This window comes from Nelusetta ayraudi, unplaced genomic scaffold (genome assembly GCF_046127955.1).
Source record: "Nelusetta ayraudi isolate G7.1 ecotype Tasmania unplaced genomic scaffold, CSIRO-AGI_Nayr_v1 ptg000005l, whole genome shotgun sequence".
In the NCBI taxonomy this organism is placed as follows: Eukaryota; Metazoa; Chordata; class Actinopteri; order Tetraodontiformes; family Monacanthidae; genus Nelusetta; species Nelusetta ayraudi.
Window position 1 is genome coordinate 3241066 of NW_027466055.1, and position 25364 is coordinate 3266429.

General features: G+C 43.7%; 1 protein-coding gene across 1 annotated transcript; it reads left to right on the top strand.

The window, feature by feature from the left end:
• Positions 1 to 3081: 3081 nt before the first annotated feature.
• prtga (protogenin homolog a (Gallus gallus)) lies at positions 3082 to 25320 on the top strand. Its single transcript, XM_076049306.1, has 19 exons — positions 3082 to 3241; positions 4298 to 4600; positions 11816 to 11960; positions 12193 to 12326; positions 12537 to 12833; positions 12920 to 13079; positions 13341 to 13588; positions 14816 to 14980; positions 15111 to 15416; positions 16602 to 16790; positions 21452 to 21547; positions 21650 to 21836; positions 22180 to 22307; positions 22444 to 22614; positions 23408 to 23587; positions 23675 to 23798; positions 23910 to 24051; positions 24192 to 24305; positions 24436 to 25320. The coding sequence occupies exons 1-19, from the start codon at positions 3175 to 3177 to the stop codon at positions 24823 to 24825; spliced, it is 3546 nt and encodes a 1181-aa protein (XP_075905421.1). The 5' UTR covers positions 3082 to 3174; the 3' UTR covers positions 24826 to 25320.
• The last annotated feature ends 44 nt before the right edge of the window (positions 25321 to 25364 follow it).

The following is a 25364-nucleotide window of genomic DNA, read 5'->3' on the forward strand; positions in this document are numbered from 1 at the left end:
GTCTCAATTTCTCGCCATTGATTTCTTGCCTGTCTTTGTGTCTTATCTTTATTAGTTTCAGGAGGTTGTTTGACTCTGCATCCATGTTATGTTCCTTCAACTTACCGTGTTAAGGTATGAACAAAAAAAAATACTATTAAATATATTTTTAAGGTGCTTTCAAGTATTAATAGATAATCCTGCATCCTCAAATCTGTCAATATGTGCTGGTTTGCTCAACGCAGCTCAAAACAGAAACTTTACACAGGATAAAGGTTTCATCACTGTGAGGTCTGACTGATTCCCTTGTGACAATTATATAAACGGCAGAATTGCATATCTGCCATAAGACCGAGCGTCTTAATTCAGCCTAACAAATCAGTAGAATTTTGGGTCGCTTCAGAATATTGTCATACTGAACTCGTCCAGCTGGAGGAGACAAAGCGCATTATTCTCCGTGTTGCCTATGGAGCGCTATCACTTGTATGTGAGCATTTAGAATGATAGAAGCAAGAAAACATATCACTTGTATTAATGTTATTCTTTTTTTTTTTATATATTGAGCATTGTCTTTGTTGGATTCTTGGGTTTGTGCAACCGAACTGCTACTGTAGCAGAACTGACGGAGCCCTGACTTTTAAATGAAACTGGTGACGTGCAGAAAATTATTGCATATTGTAGATTTGCGTAGATGTCCAGTTACCATCTCTGTGCTTGGAGCCTTCTGTGTGATTCACTTTTAACAGTTCCAGCACTAATTTCTCCACAACCCCCCTGGTGGGGCCCTAAAATCTCCCCCCTCGTAGGGTCAGCGCAAAGGTCAAACAGGATTCAGGCCGTCCTTTTGGAAACTTGTGAGGTCAGCGGGGAGGGGCGTGTGTGGGAGCAGGAAGGCCTGAGCCAATGGCAGACGGCTCCCTTTGCCCACGCTCTACAAGCAGTCATAACCTGATAATGACTTTTACTTCATTGATCCAACCTCAGAGCTTGACCGCAACGCATATGCCCTGTTCGCCCACAAACTCTGCCGTATTGGCAGGTGCCAAAACGGAGTTCTTGATTAATCAAGCACCCAGGGGAGACGCTCACTGAACACGAGTGTGGTGAGGCTCACACTTTCTCACATTATGTAAGAGAGGAGCCCTCAACCTGCTCAGTGCTGCGGGCGTTATGTAATACAGCTCTGTGTCGTAATTAAAAACCACGAAAAGTGTCAAGCAAAATGTTTTGATTTTTGAATGGTAACCTTTCAGTCCTTCGTTGCACTAGATAATTTGAGCAGCTCCATTATGATTAACATGCTTCATTAAATACTAAAATATTGAAACGCTGCACCCATTTCTTGTTGTAGAGTGCGTTTTAAATTTTCCTCCATTCATTTATGATGTGGCCAAATTGTACTTCACTATATCTAAACAATGTAGATGTACATTGTAGTTCATGTTGGCAAACAAATGCAGCTCAGTGAGGTTCAAACTTTGAATTTCAAATCCTCTTGAAGCTTAAAATCATCAGTCAACAGAGGCAACATTTCTGACTATTTATAAAAGTCCAATCAGAGTGTCCACTTCTTATTTGTCCAGTCAGCGTAGAGTGTTTTCCTTGTTCTCCTGATGGACTGGACATCACAGCTGTGCTGCAGCGCTGGTGCTGAATAATAAGGTTCTCACAGGGAGGGGCGCAGGCCATGGGAGGGAGGCGACCTGATCACAATAAGTGATGGACACCGGATCAATATCGACATTGACACAGCAGCTGTCCAGCTCCAATCTATCCTTCTGCATAATTGCAGCCCCCAGTTCCATCGGACAACAGACAAACTAATTTTCATTAACATTTTTTTTTTCTCAGGCCATATTAGCCATTTGGTGTGCAGTTGTTCCCCAATAGTGATAGATCTGCTTATCAATGCAACTTTGTTGTATTGATAAGGAGACCCAAAAGGGTGTCATTGGAGCAAGTGAGAACGCAGTTTGTGCCAGCGATGAACTGTGGGAGAAAAACCCACCTCTCACATAGAGAGGATGTTGAAGTCATTGTCTCTTTAATCGGCAGTGCACAAAGATCTCACACAACACAAGGGTATGGAGTTCTCCCCACACAGGGAAGAGTCTGTACTTATTGGCTTGGCAAAGATAAGCTCAGTACCTCCCTGCTCCAAGGACACGGAGGCTGGAGAACGAGTTGGGAACGCTTTCATCATAATCCCTCTACTAACATGTCTAACTAGATACACAAATGAATTAGACTTTTTGCATATATTTCTATGTGGGTTTAGAATCTATCTGTCTATCGAGTTTCAGATAAACTGGTTGTCTGAGGAATTCAACACCTCACGAGATATGAATCAAACCCAACTGAGTCTGAGGAACATTTGAAGCTGTCGCAAAATCAAATCAATCCACGTTACCCCGAAACAGATCTTGAAAACATTAAGATAAAAAGGAATCCAAAGTTCAACTCGTTAGTTTTCACCTTCACATCCCAGCCTTCCACTGCAACAGACTTTGAATGTGGAAAATTGTCCTTTTTTCTTTACCCCCCAATACATGTGAACGACAATATTGCCCATTATGAGTACAGCTTACAGCTCTTATTGGTCTGTCAGTTAATGTCTCAGAAAACTCCACTGTTGTTGTTTTTTTAAATGGCAGCACAGATGTATGTATGTATGTATGTATGTGCACACATTATATATAGTTTGTACATAGTCATGCATAGTAACATAGTAATATTAAGTGAATGTTAAGTACAATAAGTGATAAAACAAAGACATGGGACAAGGGACCAAAAAAAAAAAAAAAAGGTAAAGTGTCTTGAAACTGACAGAGCATCTTTTCAATTACTTATATTGAACAAGTGTCACAGACCATTTGTCTCTAACACACATTAACACTGACAAGAGTCGCGAAGAAAAACCGAACACTTCCGTTTTCATTCAATCGTGTGGAAAGTCGAGATTGTCGCTGGTCTCCGTGGCCATCCCCTCCATCAACTGTAGGTGGCGCTGCACCTGTTCCAGTCACCCCCACCCCAGCCACCAACGTGATCGATGTCCCGTCCCGTCCCGTCCCGGAGGAGGGAAACTGAGCTCCCTCCGCTCCCCTCGGCACAGCTCCTGGTCAGAACCCAGCCAGTCCATGTGGAGGAAGCAGCTCCAGCCGAGTGGCGAACATGCTCGGACAACTCACGTAAATGGCGCCTGTTAAAAACAAGTTCCATCAGCGCGTGCTGTTGTTTGCCGCGCTTCTCCCAATCTCAGGTAAGAAGGTTATTTTATTTATTTATTTATTTAGTTCCGGCAGGGCTATGACACAATGTTCGAACATCGCACGCGAGCTCGGCGCTTCAACTCATGACTGGCTGCTGGTTTAAAGCTCCGTCGCTCCGACTCGAGCCAAGCGCAAAACCCTCACAACTTTTTTCTTTTTTTCTTTTTAACAAAATCGTATAACTTGAGTTTTTAATCGTAGGCATTTATTAGCCGAAATATGTATATGTATGTCCAGGCAAATGGACATTAAATGCCTCTTTTGTAACACGTTTGCTCACACTTTAACTCACTTGTTTACATAGCAAGATGTTTTTGGTTTAAGCTAATAGAAAACTAAAAGCTTAACTTTACCTAGCCTAAATTAGGTTTAAGCTAGTTAAAGTCAGCATTTGTGCCGTGTCTCTTCAACACTAGTTTCACTCTGCTGTAGCTGTTATGTTATATGCTGTCACCTTTATAGTGCACAAGCACTAATTTATTGTTGTTGGTGAAAATGCCATACAATAAATATGTGTTTGTTGGTTCCTAATGTATTGGTCATATCGCGGTTTAGAGTATGTTCTGTAAATTAGAGTGCTGTATGAAATAAATCAAAAATTATTGGCAGATTGTTTGAGCTTATAAACAAGAAAGGTTTGCTCATGTTGAGTTGTTAGGCACGACATCACTAAAGTCTCTCAGCTTTCGTGATCACCACGCTGGGTTTCTGTTCAAACTAAACAGAACTAATAGGATCTAGTGTTTCCCCTTCAGCTGGTGACTTTATGAGCTGTAAGTAATTGGATTAAAGTGGAGCAGCAGGAGGGAAGACCGGAAGCTGTGTGTCATTACTGTATTGTACAGTTGGCCACAAACCTGCGGCCCTCTCAGATGTGTCAGATGAAACTGGGGAGATATTTTTGATGCTATGTTTATATCTGTGTGGTGCCAATAACAGAAACACAAGCGTAGACAGAACACAGTGGATGTAAAAAAAAAAATAAAAAAAAAAAAATTTGGTGCTGGTCAATTTATCCAATGTTTTCTCCTTTTTTCTCTACCCAGGGGTCTTATGCTTTAGCGAGTTGTTTTTCATCAAGGAGCCGCGTGATGTCACGGTCATGCGGAGGGACTCTGTTATCTTGGACTGTCAGGCTCACGGAGAGTCGCCCATCGACGTGCGATGGCTCAAGAACGGCGTGAGCGTGGTGGAGAGCGAGAGGGTGTACCTGCTCTCCAATGGCTCGCTGTATATATCAGAGGTGGAGAGCAGAAGAGGAGACAAATCAGATGAGGGGCTCTATCAGTGCCTCGCTCAGAACAGATATGGTGCAATCCTGAGCCAGAAAGCCCGTCTGACAATCGCAAGTAAGTGTCTTACAAGAAACGTATCAGCTTGGATGTTTTCTGACGGTTTGCTTCCATCGTCGTGCAATAGTTGCGGGGTGGAAATCTGTTTTGAATTCTGCATTCAAATGTAAGTTCTGCACCAATCATGCTTGGTTCTTTTAAAATTGGGAATCGAGCTGGACAGTGTTGTTTGTTTAGCCTACTGCCCAGTGTTGCATTTAGGGTGGCTTAATTGAGAAACAGGGAGGAAAAAAGTGTTCAAACCCCAGAGCTCAAACAAAATGCCATTTCGAAGGAGAATACACCTATTGGTGTGTAAATGAAGGAGCTCCTGATCTAAAGGTTAGGAGCTGTCCAGGATACCAGCTCACCAATGCAAAGAGCAGATGACCCCTATTCACAGGCCGGGACTTTCATGTTATTGCACCCTTGAGGAATTGTTCTTTCGGAATGCTTTCTCCTCCAATGCTGTGCGAGTCTGCCTCATATTTTAAGCAGGGGGAGTGGAAGAGCTTCAGGCAGGCTTGGTCTTTTGGGACCTCGCACACCCCCACTATCTACACCAGGGGCCGTGAGTTTGGCTGTAGCACTCCTGCTGCGTGCATTTTAACACTGTTACCCCACTGGGAGTGTCACTGATGCCAAAATGTGCACCTTTACCTCCACAAAAGTTTTTTTTTGTGGCGGTAAACTAAACACTGAAACAAAAGTATAGGTTATTAGTAAATTTAGTGTAAGTTAAATAAGAGCGCAGGATAAATGCGTAATTGCTGGACTTAATTTTTGCACCAGTGTTTGCAGTGTTTGCAAGTTCTACTCCTTTCTTTTTGGGTCTTTAGTTTTGTAGCCTGATATATTGTGTTGTGTTAAAGTTGTGGAGCTACTTTATAGTTTGAAGTCTAAAGTTGATTTAAAATAAAAGTCCCATGATGTTTTACACGTTTGTTTTAAGTTGGCATTCAAACCCTGCTGGAGGGTCTACCTGGAAGCTCATAAAGTTTGCACATATCTGGGAAATGCTTTGTCGAAGGACGCAGAGGGAGCAGCGAGATTTGTTGCAAGTGGCGTGCGCACACACACATTTGCACGCTCTCACAGATGTGAAGTGCCGTTTCCCAGTACAACCAGCCTACACCGAGTGTCTAAATGACCAAACTTTATTGCGGGTCTCACCGGGTCAGCAGGGGCTGGAGGCTTTCCACACAATTGTTCTCTGCCTAGCTACTTGGGTGAAAGGGTGAAAATCTTTTCACTTTGACTCCCCCCTCTTTTCTCCATGCCATCCTCCCCCAAAACGCTGTTTGTGAGTGATTGTAAATGTCAAAGAGCAGGAATTAATCCCACGTTGACACTTTGATTGAATAGATTCAAGGCTCAGTAAATCAGATTAAAGTCATGAACCCATTCAGACCCGATGCAGCTCAGTGAAGACTCCTATCATGATTTTCTATCGGAGTGTTTCTTCCCTTAGTGCTGGATGCAGCCCTTTTAGCATCAACTACACGTCATCAAGAAAACTGTTAGGTCTTCAGTCATTATGAGGTCAGGAACACTTTCCGTGTGCTAAACTCTTGCACAGCTTTCAGACACAATTTTAGACGGGGTCTTTGGTGACTGTCTTAGATATTTAGACAGCATGTGGTTGTTTGTTCTTGATTTCCTTCAGCTGCAGAAACACTGGGCAGGTAAAAGATATAACCCGATTAGCAGCCTTAATAACAGATGTCAAAACATGTGTGATGCGATAATGCCGATGACAAACACTGTTGCATATGGGCCCTTACCACTCAAGCAAACATTTACTTTTCCATTGTGCAGTTTATAATAAGTGAGTTGGCAATGGGCGATGGTGATGTCCTTCAACCACATGCCGATGCTGTTTTGTTCTTTATGAAATATGACACTGGTTGCTCTTTCAAAAGTGTCATGGTGATGGGGGGGGGGTAAAATTAAACATTGTGTCAGGAAGGTAAGAAGGGATTTGGCCTTGATCAAAAAGAATGCCACACTTAAGCCCCAGCATGTGATTGATGGGGATTTTGGTAGAGACGCCATCCTAAATTGGCTCTTCTTCTTGACCTGAGCAACACAGGGTATAAAAATAAAACTTAAAACGTCCGGCATGTTAATGGTAATCATGGATTCCAGTTTGTGTATGTTACAAGTGTAAGTATAGGCCGTTCTTCATGATAAATAGAAAAGCCACAAAGCCAGGAACTAGTTGTCGGTGTCACTGCTATAATTGCAGACACCGTGCCTTATGCGAAATGCTTTAAAGATGTGCAGAGTGCATTACAATAAAGTCTATGATGTCACCAATGAAGCAGCTTTGCATCGTATAGATCCATTATAAACCACCTGTTAGAACAGTTCTAATCCAGTTCTCACAACACAATAGAAAAATTGCTATACAGATTTATAATCTGATCTTTGTCTTTATGCACAGTTAACGCAAAAAATATTGGATAAAAACGTGTTGTTGTACATAAGAAAGAGATATTGTATTAATCGTGAATGTTTCAATTAATGTGAAACCTCTGGTTATAAAGTAAATCTTACTTTATCGTCTTGAAACATTCAGGTTACAGCTACCACAATATTTTAAGTCACCAAAGAATGCCTGTGACGTGCGCTGGCCTGGCACAATCACAAACTCCAATAGGACCGATGCAAACCGTGCTCAGTGTGAGCGGCAGTGCAAATGAATCAGTTGGCCATAAGTGTGACAACTCAAAGCATGGAATCTTGTTTTTCTCCTCTGCTGGCCACGAAAGGTTACCATGGCTTCCCTGAACTGCAGGCCCAGGGGTCAAAGGTTCCTCCAAATTGTTCAATAGATGGACGGCGGTGAGACAGCGCAGCACTTAAATCTTTCCCACAATGACTCTGGATGCTCAGTTGTTTTTATCAGCCACTGCTGCTGCTGCTGCAGTAGTTATCATTAGCGCTACAGTTGTTTGTCCACGTCTGACATATCTGTACACGCGTAGCTAGAACATTTATCTAACTTTCCACTGCAATGTTTCGCACAATGTTGAATGTAGTTGTGTAGTTATTTTAGAGATAAACTTCTTGAAGAGCAAGTTGCGATATAGAGACAATGAAGCCACTGTTTGGGGCGAGTGTGGGCTTTGCTGCAGGGCGATTGGAAAAGTTGTGGCGGAGATAAGCAGTTGGAGGAGGGGAGCTTTGCTCCCACCAACACTGCCCTCCTCTGCCTGCTCTGTGGCTCAAAGGGGTCAGCGGATCAGGGCTAGTATTCTTTGTTGAACCGTGCCAGCGGTCGCTCGGCCGTCCCTCAGCCTGTGTTTAGCAGCGGCCACACATCTGCCAGGCTGCAGTGATTGATAATGTGTGCCTTTTCAGCTCGGCATTATTCTTCTATCGGCTTATCAGTCCACCCCCCCGCCCCCCCGCTCCCCCAACCCCCATTCCCAACCCCCCACTGCCATTTAATAATGGTTTTGAGGTCCATTTGTCATTGTAAATATACTCATCTCTTTGGTAAATAGCCTGTGATTCCGGCCAGAGTTGTGGAATAAGATGTGGCTTCACTGGTTAATGTCTTTCTACATGCAGTTCACGGGAGGATGGGTATGATGGTGAATATAAACTTTTTAGTGTTACGCAAGCCAACCAATCACGGCGGGGTTCTTTAGCTGAAGGCTATGAATTTTGCATGCACCCTTCAGAATTGGGGGAAATAATCAATTTTAATGTCTGCCATAAAAGATGACCCGGGCTGGGGGCGGGAGTGAGGTTGAGTGGCATCGTCTTTATGGTTTGCTGGGTGATATGACGGACATCGCCTGACTTCCTCACAGACTCTGTTTGTTTCAAGCTTTTCAATGAGAGTGCCTTGCAGTTCCCATCCAAAGAGCACCTCGAGCTTGCAACTCCTGAGTCCAGCAAGCCCTCCTATGCAGGCTTTTCTTTGAGTCTACCACTGCTGTACTTGGATTAGCATTCAGGGATGTATCTATTCTGTACATATGTCCGAATAGCTTTAAGCTAGTGCAGTGTTATTTTCAGTTACATTTTGAGTTGCATCATTTAAAGTTTATTAATGAATGCAATTATATTTTTCCATGGGTGTAAATACGTTATCAAGTAGAAAATAATGATTTTCAAAAATCTGTGTCCAATACGAACACATGCATGAACTTGAAGTGACAAGCACGAATGGGAGGATGAGAAGCTGGCCATAGTAACCAGGTTGTGTGAGTGATAATGTCAGATTTCTGGTACTTGTAAGAGATCCTTTGTTCAAGCCTGACCTGCTAATTGACCTTCAGTTAGTTGAGCTGCTGCCATCATCAAGCGTGTCTCATTTGAGCTGAAAAAAAAACTCACGCTTTTTGCACCTCAGGTTTGATTTAGGCTGGAGAGAGACACTACTGTGGGCAATAAGTTAGACACGTGCACAGATTTGTGCGTGTTTTGGCCACTTGAGGTGAGACTGGACATCCTGAGTAAGTATCTTTGCTGCGTTTGGGACAAATGATACACATGCAGAAGGCCAGATTGATCATAAAGCTGTTTTATAAACTTCTGGTGCTTTGCTCGTTTGGATGTTCAGTCAAAGGTGGGTGTTAATCAGAATCTGTCAAGGTCAGAATCAAACAGCTGGAAATAACAGATCATCAGTACTGACACTGGCAGAACACATACACACATACGCACATACGCACATACTGCAAACCTAAAACATTGAGTTTAAGTCTATGGCTCAAAGACTTCATTTAGATTTTTGTAACAAAGCATAATTTGCCTTCATTATTTCCTGACCACAGCAGATCCTCTTTGGACCGAAGTAATGGCCCAGAGAATATGGTCAGCAATCTATTTCCAGCTCTGAGTGCCTTTCACAGTGCTGAAGGTTTTCCAGCGGCTATAGATTCTCTACCTTTGCTTTAATAGTTTATCAATAATCACTGATTATCCTGCTGTGTCTCAATCCAGCGTGGTTTGACTAAATGGAAGTGGCATTGTGAGGAGGAGCATGGCAGCGGCTCATCTTTCACCCTGCAGCCATGTCACTTAAGCACATTAATGGCATTCCTGCGAAGAGCCTGAGTTAACGGAGGGGGTTTGGTCGAGGCTCCGGGACGTTAAACAACCACACTGGAGCTGAGAGGACACGTTTGATTAATTGATAAGGAGCTGATAGCTGTGACTGATTTTCTCATGCATGTCTTTGCTTTAGAAGAGTTGTGTACTGGGGTACCCAGCGTAGTCGGAGACAAAGCAAGCAGGAATGTTATACCGACTGTCCTCCAAATGGTTATTCATGACAGTAAATCAATGCGTGTCACATTGACAGCTCTCTTTACAAGCCGGATGGGTAAAAGTCATAATAGTCATAATTCATTAAGTGTTTTCTGTTTTCAGGGTGCTCCCGCTGTTTAGCACCTTAACACCTGGCCTCTAGCTGACATACAGCTGCCCATCATGTCTGTGTTTTACTACAGAGGGGTTCCCACAACACTCTTCTCAACAGAATTGGTCCACTTCAGCAAGCTGTGGTCTGTTTTTGCTGAAAAAAAAAAAAAAAGATATGGTATTTTGATATGACCTTTTGGTTTGGTGAAGACAAACATTGATGCTCATTGATGCTTTTTCTTTGTTGAAGCACTCACTGCAGCAGAAGGAGCTCAGCATGTGGCTGCAGCAGGCTAAAGGGCGTCGCAGTGGGTGTTTTGGTCAATTACCTACTGGCCGATAGTCGTTCAAATGTGTTGAAAAAATCCTGTGCTGGATATTGATTTGTCTGTCTGTGTGCTTTGGATGATTTGCTGTAGCTCTGGCAATGAGGACCATGTTAGTGTTCTGTGTGTTTTTCTTTAAGATATTGTTTTTCTTCTTTTGTTTTTTTGTTTTTTTTTTACCATGAAGAGCAGTGCAATTGATTGTTTGGTTCTAAATGAGTGACCTCAGGGTAGTCTTGTTTTTTTTTACTCAGAAGATGAAAGTACGACAATGTTTTTTGAGGAGGACTCATCACAAAAACCTTTGATTATTATTTGATTAAAGGTGTATTTTAAAAAAAAAAAAAAAGTTCGGAAAAGCGTCACTGTAAAAAGCCCTCATTGTCATTCACATTGGGCCTCAATTGCTTGGTGCTCAGTTGGTGGCTGACAACAGCTCACTTGCAGAGAAACCCAACCCCAGGCAGGATGTAGCTGTTCCACTCCAATCATCAGCTTCCTGCCGCACTCAGCAGGTCTCTTGCTTTGCGTAATAGGCATCTCTCTTTCCTGACAGAGGCGGATGGATGTCTGAAATACATCAACATGTGACAGGCGGCGAAAGACCCTAGAAAGACATAGTTAGGGAGTCGTGGGCCCATTCCACAGCCAGCCACATTAACCATGCTGTCGGTGTCTAACATGCTTTGGTATTGGATTGTGAATGTGAGATTTCAGCAACACGTGGAGTGAAATCCAACACCAGGTCCAACAACAAAGAGATGCCCCGAGGGGAGGGCGCTCTCTCCGGCTTTATCTCAGAGATGACGTGGAATGGACAAAAACACGAGCAGGCTTTGCCACATGTTTACTGAATAAGACAGTTTTGTGTGTCCGTCAGTATCAGTGTACTGACTGTATGTTATGTTTGTGCTACTTCCTGTTGCATTGAGGTACTCTACTGTATTATAAGTCCACCATGTGACTGAAAGTTGAGGATAATGTCATTGCCTCAAAATGTCATATCCTATCCAGGGATATACAGGTACGACCGGAAAAATTTGACATTTAACATAAAAGATGAAACCAACACGTTTTATTGAGCCATTACACGCAAACTGATATCTCAAGCAGTTCCTTGTTGTAACTTTGCTGATTAAGATTTTCAGCTTATTAAAACCACAAACCCACAAACTGAGAAAATTATTATAAAATTTGAGGGTTTTTTTTTTAAGCTGCAAGACCTGATCAGCAATATCCAAAGAAATAAAAACTTGAAATATATTGATTTGCATATTATTCATTTATATAATATGTCAAATTCACCTTTTAAGTTGAATTGCAGAAATACAACAACCTTTTCAGGATATTCTAATTTTCTGGGTAGTACCTGTAATTATTTTCTTTGATGTGAAATCAGTGTATAGCCTGGAGTGTCATTTAAACTGAAATCATTCAACATCGTGATAAATAAATAAAAGTTTGTAAGAACAGTTAACAGCAATAGACCCTTGTGTTGTGACGCTGGTGTCTTGTTCTCCTGCAGGCATCTCCTCTTTTACAATCCAGCCTGTGTCGGTGGTGGTGACACAGGGCTCCATTGCCAGGTTATCCTGTAAAATCAGCGCGCAGCCCCCTCCAATCATCACCTGGGAGTTCAATCGGGTCACGTTACCTCTCGCCACTGAAAGGTAATACACTCCATTGTTTTTAACATAACTCCAAATCTATACGAATTGTCATTACTGTCGCACACTTGGTCCTGCCACGTGAACTGACAATAGCAGCACAGTTATAATAGCTTATAAACAGACTTTTGGTCAAGTTTGCAGAAGGTCTTAGCAGGGAACAATGCCAATGTGCTGTTACATCAGAGTATCCTGATAGTTACTTTTCTTTGACTGTTGCTCTTTACCGTCACAGAATCACAGTCCTGCCCAGTGGTGTGCTACAGATTCATGGAGTGCAGCACTCAGATGCAGGAAATTACCGTTGTATCGCCACCAACATTGCGAGCCGCCGCCGCAGCAACGAGGCCACCCTCACCGTCACCCCAGGTTTGTTCAGAGGCTTTACAAGGTCCAGTGCTGTAAATACAAAACATGCTGTCAGGCGGGTTTCCTTAAACATTTTACATGCTGAACCTTCAACTTTTGAAACTTCAGTGTGGTTCTTTTTTTTTTTTTTCTTTGAAAGACTCTTTCACACATGAAGAAATACCACGAGTCGTTCTCTCAAATTTCATCTCTGTCTTTCCCCTCCTGCAGCCCCCGGCCCCCTGCGTCCACAGAGGCCCCGCATCATCACAGCGCCGCAGAACAGCTCGGTGCCGCTGCACCAGACCGCCATCCTGGAGTGCATGGCCACCGGCTATCCCAGGCCCATCATCTCCTGGAGCCGAGCCGACAGCAAGTCTATCGACGTTTACAACACCCAAGTGTTGGGAAACGGCAACCTCATCATCATGGACATCCAGCGCAAGCACGGAGGAGTCTACATGTGCAGGGCCACCACCCCTGGCACGCGCAACTACACCGTAGCTTCAGCCAATGTCACTGTGTTAGGTAAAGAGGTGCTGCGGTTTGGCTGGGAATGCGCTGAACATTGCGAAACTGAAATGTATAACACCTGAACGATGTTTTCTTTAAAGCTCCTCCCTCCTTGGTCGAATGGCCTGAGAGTTTGACCCGACCGCGCGCCGGCACGGCTCGCTTCGTGTGTCAGGCTGAGGGAGTGCCCACACCTCAAGTCACCTGGCTGAAGAATGGAGAGAAGGTTAAATCCAACGGACGCATCAAGATGTACAACAGGTATTTGACTTTTATTTATAGCCTCAGTTCTGACACACAGCTTCTTTCAAGGCGTTTAGTATATTTTGTCCATAAAATGCTTCACTTTACAATTTAAAATTGTCTAAATGAATAATTCACCACTTACATACTGGAGGGCGCGACAGACGGAAGTACAAATGGCATTTTTTTTTTGTTAGTTTCCCTATATTATTATTTTTTGCATCATTTAAGTGTACAAAGAGTACAAACCATTCATCCATGCATGTCTGTGTGCCACAGCAAACTGGTCATCAACCAGATCACCCCTGAGGACGACGCCATCTATCAGTGCCAAGCCGAGAACGAGCTGGGCTCGGTCCTCTCCATGGCCAGGCTGATCGTGGTCATGTCCGAGGACCGGCCCAGCGCTCCCAGAAACATCCTGGCTGACACGGTGTCGAGCTCCGCCATCCTCCTGTCCTGGGAGAGGCCTCTGTTTAACTCAGACAAAGTCATCGCCTACTCAGTGCACTACATGAAAGCTGAGGGTGAGTGGCAAGAGACAGACCAGAGCAGGAACAATATCATGATTTTATTTGGAAAACATATTTGTTAGTATCTACACACACACACGTATATACAACATATATGTAAATGTTACTTAAAATACAGATGAAGTATTGCATTCCTTCAGCAGAGCTAAGCCAATGCCAGTTGAATTGACATCATCGCCATCGACGTTTTACCGTTTTAAAGTGGAGAGAAATTTGTAAAGCTCCTCAAAATTTAAAATGCGCTCCCCAGAACGTACATTACAGGAGATATTCTGTGCATTGTCCACGCTGCGTTGGTGGGCAGAGAGTGAGAGAACAAAGACAAGCTTCTTCAGTTAAAGCAAGAACTGTGGCGCTTCCTGTAGGTCGCTTCCTTCTGGCTGTTGAAGTTGGACGCTGCAGGTGGAACTAACTATTCACATACAGGGCAAGGATTATAAATGTGCCATTCAGGCTGCCTGGGAACTCTTTCTCTTGACAAGAAGAGTGGCATTCAGCAATGCAACATGTCAATGGGGGTGGGGGGGTGGGGGGGGAAATCAGCTTGTTCATTCACTTGCTGCACTTCATGATAATGCCACTGACTTCTATTGAGATTCGACATAGAGAATTGAGGAGACAGATAAAGGAGCAACTGCTGGGGTTTGTCGAGAACGAGGAGGTCAGAATAAAATAAACAGGTTGAATACATTCACCTCATTCTCTCAGGGAATGTCAGTGCCAAATTTATTTTAAATGACACACAGCAACTGGCGTAGAGAATGACTCTTCAATGACATTGACAGAAAATCATACAATACATTCTGCCTCTGGGGCCGCAGTAAGAGTAGGCCCTAAATAGAGGCTCTACTAAAAAGGAGGAATTAATTAGCCCCTGTCCTGAAAGAGTGTACAGGGCCAGGGGGTGTTATTCAGAAAGGAACGAAGACTATTTCAAACTTTTAAAAAAGATTTCAGGCTACATACGAAGCTTTTTACTTTCTCTTCAAGCACCTTATTTAGAACGTCAAAAATCACCCCCACTTCCCACAATACAGCTCTTCTTAACTTGTTTTATTGCCCTAATTAAATATTTTTTTATTAGAGGAAATGTTACAAAAAAATAGCCAAAGTGTTTACTAAATATTTAAGAAACCGCATGCGTCCTCGTTCCGTTGTGTTTGTGGCTCTTTTTTTTTTATGGTTTTAAATCAAAACTCTCTCATCACTGCTTTTTCCCAGGATTAAACAATGAGGAATACCAAGCCGTCATAGGAAACGACACAACCCGCTACATTATTGATGACCTGGAGCCGGCTTGTAACTACACATTCTACATTGTGGCCTACATGCCGATGGGAGCGAGTCGTATGTCGGACCACGTGTTCCAGCACACGCTTGAAGATGGTGAGCCACCCTGCTAAATAAGAGAGACCTTTGCCTCATAGAATCTAAAAGCAGAAGAAGAAGAAGAAGTCAGTGCCAGCAGATGACAGTCATTTTGCTCAAACAAATTGTTTCACTCGCATACTCGCAGTTCCCCTCCGCGCCCCGGAGCTCAGCCTGACCAGCCACAGCCCAGTGGACATCCAGGTGTCCTGGCAACCCCTCCCGGACAAGTTGAGTCGCGGCAGAGTCTCAGCCTACCGCTTGTACTATCGCACCAGCGCCGAGAGCACAGTCTCTCAGGTGGAGCTCCCCGGACAGAAAACACAGCACCTGCTGGAGAACCTGCAGCCCGACACCATCTACCTGCTGCGCATCTCAGCTGCCACCGGCGTGGGCTGGGGGGAGCAGTCTGCCTGGACGTCTCATCGCACTCCAAAGGCATCCAGCGCTCGAGGTAACGACATACAGAAGAAGAGATGTGCTCATCATTAATGAGGTCGCAGTGAGGTCGCTAGATTCTTTTTTTTTTTTGCCATGTCAAATGTGCAAACACGTATAACATTGCCCACACTAAGAGGTAGTGTTGTAGTCAAGACGAAGACATTATCAAGATTAGAGAGTATCGAGATGGAAACAAGACCGAGACATTTGAGGTTCGAGACCAAGACAAGACCAAGACTTTATATATCAAAGAAAATAACAACAAAACAGAAAAAAATGACCAGTATCTTTTTTAAATTCAAGTTTGCTTCTAAATAGAACAGCAACATCTATTTTCAGCAAGGCATCTTTTAATACTTTACTTTGACATTTTGCTGCTTTGCCAACTATTTTGAACCTTTCCCCCCCAAAAAAAAAAAACTTTGACTAACCTCTCTGTCAATATCATTAGAAAGATTTAAGAATAGTATCTGCTCTAATAATCTTGTTAATGCATTGCATTTAGTATGCTGTGACCCTTGCCCTGCACTGTCAGGAACATTGGAAGGGTTTCAGTCATGGGTCATAAAGTGAGAGAGTCAAGCCTCTGGGTGGGAATTGGAAAGACTATACGGCCACTTAGGGCCGTATCTGAAGGTTTGAGGTGGGGGAAGGGAGAATTTGTTATCCCTGCACATCTCCGCTGCCCTCTGACTAAATAGAGATTAAATAGTTTAAAACCCCTGTAGCAGCCCCTGCCTTGTTGGTAAACTCCATTCCCCTCATTCCAAAAATGAAAATGTGTGAAATGCTCCCCTCTCACCAGTGTGGTGGCCTCTCTGGTGTGCATCTAGTGTGAAACAGCTGGTTAGAGGGGAGTTTCACTTTTCAAAGAAAAGTCCCGGACAGGAACCTCCTCTGTTGGTCACATAAATCCTGGGAGCAACCTGGTGAAGACATTTCAGTTTTCCTGTTCTCCGAAAAACACACATACGTTTATATATATACTGTATGTATATACAGTATATATGCATTATATATATATATATATATATATATATATATATATATATATATATATATATATATATATATATATATATATTTATATATATATATATATATATATATATACACACACACATATAACTTTATTAAAATGTTGGTGTGTATTTTGGAACATCTTTAATTGAAAGTGTTTTCTCTGTTCCCTCTGAAGTTCCTCTGGCGCCCGACCTACACTTGGAGCCATTAAACTGCACCACTATTTTAGCACGCTGGCAACTGGAGACCAGGAACTCCGTCAGTGTGCTTGGCTACAAACTTTTCTACCACGAGGAGACCCAGCCGGAGAGCGCCCCCCTTCAGCTGCGTGCTTTCGACAACAAGCGCAGCATCAGCGGCCTCGGTAAGTTCCATTTCAGTCACGATGAGCTTCACCTCTGCTTTGGAACTCGTCTGAAAAAAAAAATTGTACTGGTGTTTTCACATTATTCTCTGTTTTTGCAATAACAACATCTCACTCAAGCCTTCATATTAGGTATTGGGTGTAATCTAAAGCGATGAAAGGCCAGTGTCCTGGCAGTCAGTTAAAAAGTCAGTGCTTGTACTAACATGATTGGAATAATAGTGATCAGACACATCAGGTTGAATCCAGCATTTGCATGTACAGTATTGACGGCTTATGAACGATGATCAGTTTTCAGTCCTGCCACGTTCAGATAGGCAGTAAACTCTCTGAAGCAAAGCGGCCTCACTCCCACTTTGATGACCTCTCAACCTCTGCGCAGAGTATCTGTGTGTGTGTGTGTGTGTGTGTGTGTGTGTGTGTGTGCGTGCCTCCTTTGAGCAGCTGCCACCAATGGTTTGTGGCCCAGCGCAGCTCCTCTGGCCTTTAGGTCACATTCATTTTGACTTTTTTGTTCTAGAGAGGAAAGGGGGGATCAGGCCAATGTGCTGGACAACTGACCATCTGTGGTCAGAGGGGGTCAACCAGGTGGTCAGCAGCTGACTTGTAAATCACGGTGCTCTGTGGGATCAGAAAGGAGGAAAGATGAGGAGGAATTATCATTTGTGAAGGTCTTAACAATAATTTCTGCATTATCTGTGAAATATTTAGTTCAGTGTTTTAAACAGAGGCAAAATTATACGGCGGACAGGAAATCTGTTCTAAACCCTGATTGAATGCTTCTGTTTGTGCTAGTACACTGCACCATTCTTTTAACAGCACTTAAGGGTAGAATTTAATTCATATAAAATCAGACGCCTGAAAAAATGTTCATATTGAAATTGAATTAAAAACATTTTATATTGATGAGATAAAATGAAAATTCTTTGTCTTTTCTTCTAAACTCTCAACAAGAAGAAAGATGCCATCAGGGTTGGCTGATCGATCTCGAGCCGGTCAACAACAAAAAACTATAAGCATATAAATGGAGTTGCGGTCAAGAAAAAAAATAAATGACTTTTTTGTTTCTGTTTGATAAAAGGCTGTGTTGAGGAGACGGGGGAAGCTGCTAGGTGGAGGCAGATTTATTATGTGTTTTATGACCGCTGTGAGCAGTGTTGCCGGAGGAGCGCTGACATCAAAGACTGCCATTGTGTTTGGCTTTGGACACCACAAAGATGGTTTATTAGCCAAGAGTTAAAGGAAATGCAGTCTCTTACCAGCTAAGCTGCAGCCCAAACAATGGGCTGGTATTTTGTGGTCGCTATCAGTTGTGGAATTCTTTCTCGTGGCGGTTTATGCACCTTCAGAGAGAAATAAACTCAAGAGGCTGTGCATGCTCCAACAGTGATAAAAAAATAATTCAACTTTACATGTTAGGAAAGAAGGACAGAACAAGTTTTGGATGAATTGTAATTCACTTCAAACACTTCTTTCCTGCGTATTTTGTTTTTAGGATAACAATTAACCCCAAAAATAACAACATTTGCTGCATGCACAGACACCTAACCAGGCTTGTTAAGCTGTTGACGTGTGAATTTCTCACACTACCTACCATTAAGTACTGCTTACCAGTTTTTTCTTCTTGTATATTGAGGTGTATCGCGTCCTCATGTGCACCCAAATGAAGAATGTTGATCTCGACGCTCTCCCCTAAATTGTGCCTGCTTGAGCAGTTAATGACATTTCCTGTAATCCCATTGATGTCATACATGTCAGCTATCCCTTTCTGCATTGATAGCATTGATTTTCCAACGGCCGGCTACGGCTAAAAGCCAATGCTGCTGATTCAGCTGTGTGTTAAGCTGCAGCAGGATGTCCTCTGAACCCACTGTTAAATTATCACTGATGACAATTCAGATGATTGAGAGAGCACCCTGAGAGGCAGGAATGTGTGCGAGAGGCTCCGGTGGGGTATAACTGACATGATGATGTGACCTTTCCCCACTTGTATTTTCAAGCTCGGCCCTCGAGAGGAACATGCAGTCCTCCCAGCCGGAGCTTGAATGCCTCTCATACCTGTTGGCACCAGGCTGCGCTGTGTGTTTCACTGTAGATTTATCTCACAGCTTCGGGCCGCATGGCATCATTTCACCCCTTCCTCCCCGTGATGAATGACAAGGCAATGCGCGCACGGTGTAAAAACTCTGTTTGTGCTGCGGAGTTAAGTCAAAGGAGTCACTTGTGCCGAAGCTGTGTGTGACAGCGTGCATCTGTGTGTTGATTTGTTTGAGCGGGGGCCCAAAAAGAGATGAGAAGGAAGGGGAGGTGGAGGAGATGATAGATGCCCGTGTGAGGCTTGAGCCAGGAGTTGACATTTATGGCCCCTGTTCAGCCTGGGGGGGCTTCCACAGGCCAGAAGACTACCTCAGGGGCCAATAGGATCTCTATTTTGGCTGTAAAAAAAAAAAAAAAAAAGGGCGGTGGGGAGGGATCACAAATGGCTCAAATATGCCCTGTAATACAAACAGAATGATGATCAGGGGGAAAGGCCATGTGACATTTTTGTCAGACGGGAAATCTTGGAAATGTTTTGCGTTCCATTAAATTCTCCAATGACAAAATATAGCGAATAATCCATTCAAAGGCACATGTTGTAACTGTTGTTCCACGTCAACGATAAGTGAAGTGAATAGTCAGCACACGTTGGCAGTACAAACACTTTTTCTGTGATGGGTAGTATTTTTCTTTTAAATGTGCAGTTTTTGTTTTTTGAGCAATTGGACAATTTCTGTGTATTTTTTTTGTCTTTTCCTCTATCAATAGATAACTGGACAATACATTTAAGTTGTTATGCTATTAAAATAATTATAAATGTTAATAGTCCTAATGTCAATTTTCGGGGTCATAGCTTTCAGTATCTGTAACACTGCCACTGCCTGAACCATCCTCATCCTCCACATGCACCGGTTGGCAACTATGAAGTGCCATTTTATTTTTGCTCTCCCCTGTTTTTCCACTCACTTCCTCCGCTTGACCCTCCCCCTTCTAAAAGAGCCCTGTAACCCCTCCTTTTTCAGGATTTAGCTTGCCCAGATTCCGTGTCAAAGGTCGTGGCCCAGATGTCAACCCCCCGCCCCTTGCCGAGCTACTCTCTCGTATAATTATTGCAGGCCCATTGTGCTATGGGGCTGAGTAGAGGTGCATACTTTGTGCGTGCCTCTCTTTAGAGGCGGACACTGCAGCATCACACATTAGACTGAACCTGGAGGTAACTTCGACAAGGCCATTTTGATGAATATACTGAATGCAGCAAACCGCCAGTATTTCCAAGCAAACTCAGCTCTATGTGCTCATTGTTCTTTCAGAGCCAAAGTTTCACTTGTGGCTGTTATTTACTCATATTCATCGTGCCATTTGTCCGTGAAGCTGTACTCTGCTAGTATCCCTGACCAAAACAAGACTCATCTCATATTCTCCACCCGTGACCTCAGATTCTTTCAGAGTTAAATCTCGGCCTGACCTGCTGGCCCTATTCTGGCTGCAGTCCAACTCCTCGGTGCTGCATGGGGGGTGCAAGTTGCTCAGCTCCTCCCCTTCAAAATGTCCCTTAACTTTATGGACACGAATTTGATCTCTTGTCTTTCCCCTCGACTAAAACAAGCCTTTGAATTTTCTGCGTATGCATACTTTTTCTGTAGTGGGACAAAACTCGCTCTCAAGTGCAAAAACGAAAAATATTTTCACACAAAGTCATACAATATAAATCTTCAGTCATATAAACTCTCACCAGGACAGCAGCCTTTAAAAAGATCACCAAGAGGGTTGGTTTAGTGTGTGTTATGTTTGTTATTTATACTGTATGTGAACCCTACAGCTGATCATCCTTTCACGGGTAAGAGGGACACTGGCTCAGATGGCTTTTGTTCAGCTCAGGGTCTTCAGGGTCACTGCAAGTCTTGTGTACTGTCAGCGATGTCCTGCCCATGGGACTCAGTCGGTCGATTTGACCCCCAGATTCTGGACCTGAATAGTAGCGGCTACCGACCGCTGACCGGGGGAGGGGGACCTGGCAAAAGGTTCCTACGCATTTGCAATCAAAAGAGCAGTGGTGACAGCTTGATGTATGGCAGAGCTCTTCTGCCCTGCTGCCCTCAGCGCCTCAGAAACTGACCAAAGGACGACTCCCAGCATCTGTTGCACCTCCAGTTCCCACCACACCACAACTGTTTGCTGACCAACACATGGCAGGCCTCCTTAATGAATCACTACTGCCCCCTGTTGGCTGTAGGAGTCACATCATCTGCCTGTGTGCAAATATTGTGTTCGGGCTGTGCTCGCAAAATTAACCAAAAATATGACACTCAGCGTTTTCTTTTTTCTGGCAATTGTTTTTTGCTATTTATTATTTATTGATTCTGATTTATAGCTGATGTGCCAGAAGTTGGTGCATTTGTGAAACATGGTCTAAAATGCTCTGTTGTCTTCATTTCAATAGCAGAGTCTGGTCTTCCTTCATAATAAGAACAAATTAAAACTACATCCTTGTAAATTTACAACCGCATTCTCAAACATTTTTGAATACAAAGTTCTAGCAAAAATAAATCTCAATAGATGTTTTCTTAAACCTTGATGGTCTTTGCCTTTTTCATATTTTCTTTTTTTCTTTTCTTTCAATGTAGACCCCAGGAAGAAGTACCACATCAAGCTTCTGGCTTACAACTCTGTTGGAGATGGCTACCAGGCTGACCAAACTATCAGCACCCCTGGATGTGTCTGTAAGTTCAGGGATAAGCGGGAAAAGACTGTTTCTCAGTGAGCCTTAATGTCAGTCCCAAAATTGCTTCAAAAGAATAATATCCCTCTCCGTTATCACCCAGCCGTGAGAGATCGACTCGTGCCGCCTCCGCCTCCTCCACACAACGTGTACGCCAAGACCAACAGTTCCACCACCGTCTTTCTGCACTGGAGTCAGCCGGCCTTCACCTCCAGCCACGCTGTCAACTACACTGTCCGCTGCAACCCAGTGGGTCTGCAGAATGCTTCACTGGTGCTTTACCTGCAGACGTAAGAGCTTTTCTTTACTATGAGTACACGTTAAGTGTTACAGTTCTGCAACATTTAACAGCAATAATTTGTTGTAATTTGTTCAGTTCCTAAATGATGACCTAGGTCACTTTATATTGTTTTGAGTTGTGGTTCAGCACAGTGCACTCTGGCGCCACCTGCTGGACAGTTTATAATACAGTGGTTTTACAAACCTGTATTAGAAACAGGTTTCTAAAACCTGTTTTGTCATGAACCATCACAAACAAACTGCCTCACTTGATGTTGATGATGCAATAAAAAGCATGTGAAGCATGTGAAGCCAGCCTAGAGAGCTCTGGATGATTGAAGCTTTTGTCTGCAGGAATGAGCAGAACATTTTGGTGCGAGATCTGGAGCCCAACACAAGATATGAGTTTGCCATCCGCCTTCACATCGACCTGCTGTCCAGCCCCTGGAGCCCTGTGGTCTATCAGACCACCTCACCTGAAGGTAATTAGCATTTCTCTTTAGACCGAAAATATCAGCGTCATCCCCGGCCTCACAATTCGGTTTAGGCGTGGTATTGTTGTTGGTGCATTTCATACGGTATTAAAACTTGTGCGTCACGTCCATCACGTCTCCCCAGCTCCCACGCTGCCTCCTTCTAATGTGAGGGTGACTCTGATTGAAGTGGGCACAGCGCTGGTTTCGTGGAAGCCACCAGACGAACCCAATGTAGCTGTGACACATTACACGGTCCTGTACGCCTCCAGACAGGCCTGGATAGCTGGGAAATGGCAGGTGCTGCATCGGGAAGGTGAGGAGTGTGCGGAGAGGTCACTCACACACACACACACACACACACACACACACACACACACACACACACACACACACACACACACACATTGGAAATCAGTAAGTCGTTTCACGCTTTAATCCATGTCTCTGTTCATGGGGATCCCTGAGTGGTGCTTGGATTAAAGATCAGTCGTGAAGGCTTAATGCGATTACAACACGAGGGGTGAAATTGACTTTTACACAGTGAAGCGTTGAGGTACTTGTTATAAAAACACAACTCATCTGTTTACTGATATGTTTGTTTAGAGTTTCCTCAAACTGCAGCATCAATTAAGGAGTGTCAACTTTCTAGGGGGCTTAATGTCTTGACATTTCATCCACCTTTCATCATCTAGTTTGTACTTCCTGTGTGTAGCATCAAAAATTAATTATTCATTGTGTTTCTGTTTCAAATTGATTGTTTCAAATGTGTTTTTGGATTGGACAAATTAATTTTCAGATTCAAGTTGAAAACATTGTGGAACAGCAGTGTCATTTGTGTCAGGTATTAAGCTGGAGATGTACAGTATGTGGTTTTGAGAGTCAGCAGAAGTGCTCTGAAGAACAGAGCAGACCAGTTAGAGCAGAAAACTGAAACCAGAAACATCACTACCTCTCTGTTGATAGAAGTGAAGCTGTTAACGCAGCTCCTCGGGATCTTGAGGTTTATTGGCAGGGATATTCGCCGCAATCGTCTTTAGGTTGCGAGTAAACCAGGACTGGCAGAAAATCCCCAGTGCAAGACTCACAGCGTTGTCTTCTTCCAACAGGGACCACAACCATGGCTCTGCTCGAGAACCTAAAGCCGGGCCACATTTACTTGGTGAAGGTTTCTGCGTCCAATAATGTGGGCGGCGGTCCTTTTTCTAACGTGGTGGAGCTGTCGATGCGAGCGGACCGCTCCTCAGGCCGCGACCCTCGACTCTCTGCCGGCTCTACATACTCCACAGGTCAGTTAAGACTACGCAGCGGCTCTTTCTGCCTCAATCTTGAGGCATTTGGATACTGAGCTGCATTCTGCTTTGAACCTGTGTCAGGTTTTTCTGATGGCTTCTACCATTTGGACCAAAAGTCGATGACAGGCATCACTGTGGGAGTCTGCATCGCGCTCATCTGCATCATTATCTGCGCGTTCGTAATTGTCTGCAGGGGCAAAAACAGGTAATCAAACATCAGAGGCTGCAGTACTTACTGGGTTCCAAAATGCCTTTTTTTTTTCTTTTCTTTTCTCTGCTCTTTGAGTGTCGTGACATGATGTCCTTTTCACTCCAGGGAGTTTTCAGCTGTTAAAACTCAAGCAGACAGAGCGAGCGTGTCGGCCTCAGCTGCAGGACAACCTGGCACTGAGGGACAAGCTGACGACGCTGATGTCACAGGGCCAACGATGAGTCAGAACCATTTCATTGACACCAAGGTACTTAACAAGAAGTAACATTATATTGCATTTTTGTCATTTTAAAAGACAAATTACATGTCACTGGCCTACTTGTGAAACACCCATAACAGGGCTCAATTCCACAGCCTATCATTCACATTTTCTTTTCTACTTTTTAGGGTGGAACAAATCTCATCATCAATGGCCTCGGCCCTGTTCAGCCAACCACTGAGAAGAAAGAGAAATGGTTTTCCTTTGGCAGTACATTGAAAAAGGACAGTAAAATAGTTCAGGTAAACCAGGACTCATCATTTCTATCCAATGTTGTCGGGGGAAAAAAAATCTTCATAGTTTGTCAGTAGTGGCACCCAACACAGGTGTGCCCAGAAATGGATTCAACGTTTTCTCTGCTTTGCCCTCTAGAATATGAAACACGGTGACGCAGCTTACCAGCCTGGCACAACCATGTTGACCTTCAAAGCGGAGCTGTCCATGTCCTCGGAGCAGCCCACCAGCATGCAGGCCCTGCTCTGGCGCCCTGGGGACATGGAGGGATCCTCCAACAGCGAGGGCAGCCACGAAACAGGTGACTCGGGCCGTTACTCTCACGACGAGACAGAGATGACCAACCTGTCGTCGGGCTCGGGCAGCCGCCCTGCCTCCCTGACGGGGGAGGACACCCCCGACGGCCAGAGTTTGACTGAGGTGAAGGTGTCAGTGGTGGAGTCAGTAGAGAAGAAGAGTCAGCAGGAAGTGCAGGGCAGCTCTGCAGCTCCTCTACAAGTGTGTGGGCCTGGACCTGAAAGTGTCTGAGACTCTCTCTGTTGTGTTTGCGCGTGTGTGTGTGTGTGTGTGTGTGTGTGTGTGTGCAAGACGGTCCCAACAACAACAAATCCTAGCACCAGCACCTCTGCAGCTCAAAAAAGATGTGATATCAGATTCTTAGATTTTTTTTATTTGTTTTTTTTTTATTGGTCACCGAAAAATGATTTTAAAGAAATGGTAAGGTTTTACATTGATTAAACAAACATGAGACCGCGTGAGCCAAAACAGTATTGGTTGAGAGAAGCAGACGCCCCCTGCTGTTGAATGTACCAGACGGCTGAATGTGTGAGAGAGAGAAACAGACGCCTCTTCTTTTGGTCCAGCACGCACTGGACAGAAGGCCAACGAGATCCATTATCAGTATTCGATGTTGGCAGTGTAGTTCGATGTGTTTTTCTTAAGACTTTTTCTAAATGAGTGAATGACTTTTTTTTTTTATCTTTTGTCTTCATTTGTATGTTTGTTTGTTTTGTTTGTTTGTTTGTTTTTTTTTTAAAAAAGAAAATCTCACCCACCATGAATGTTTA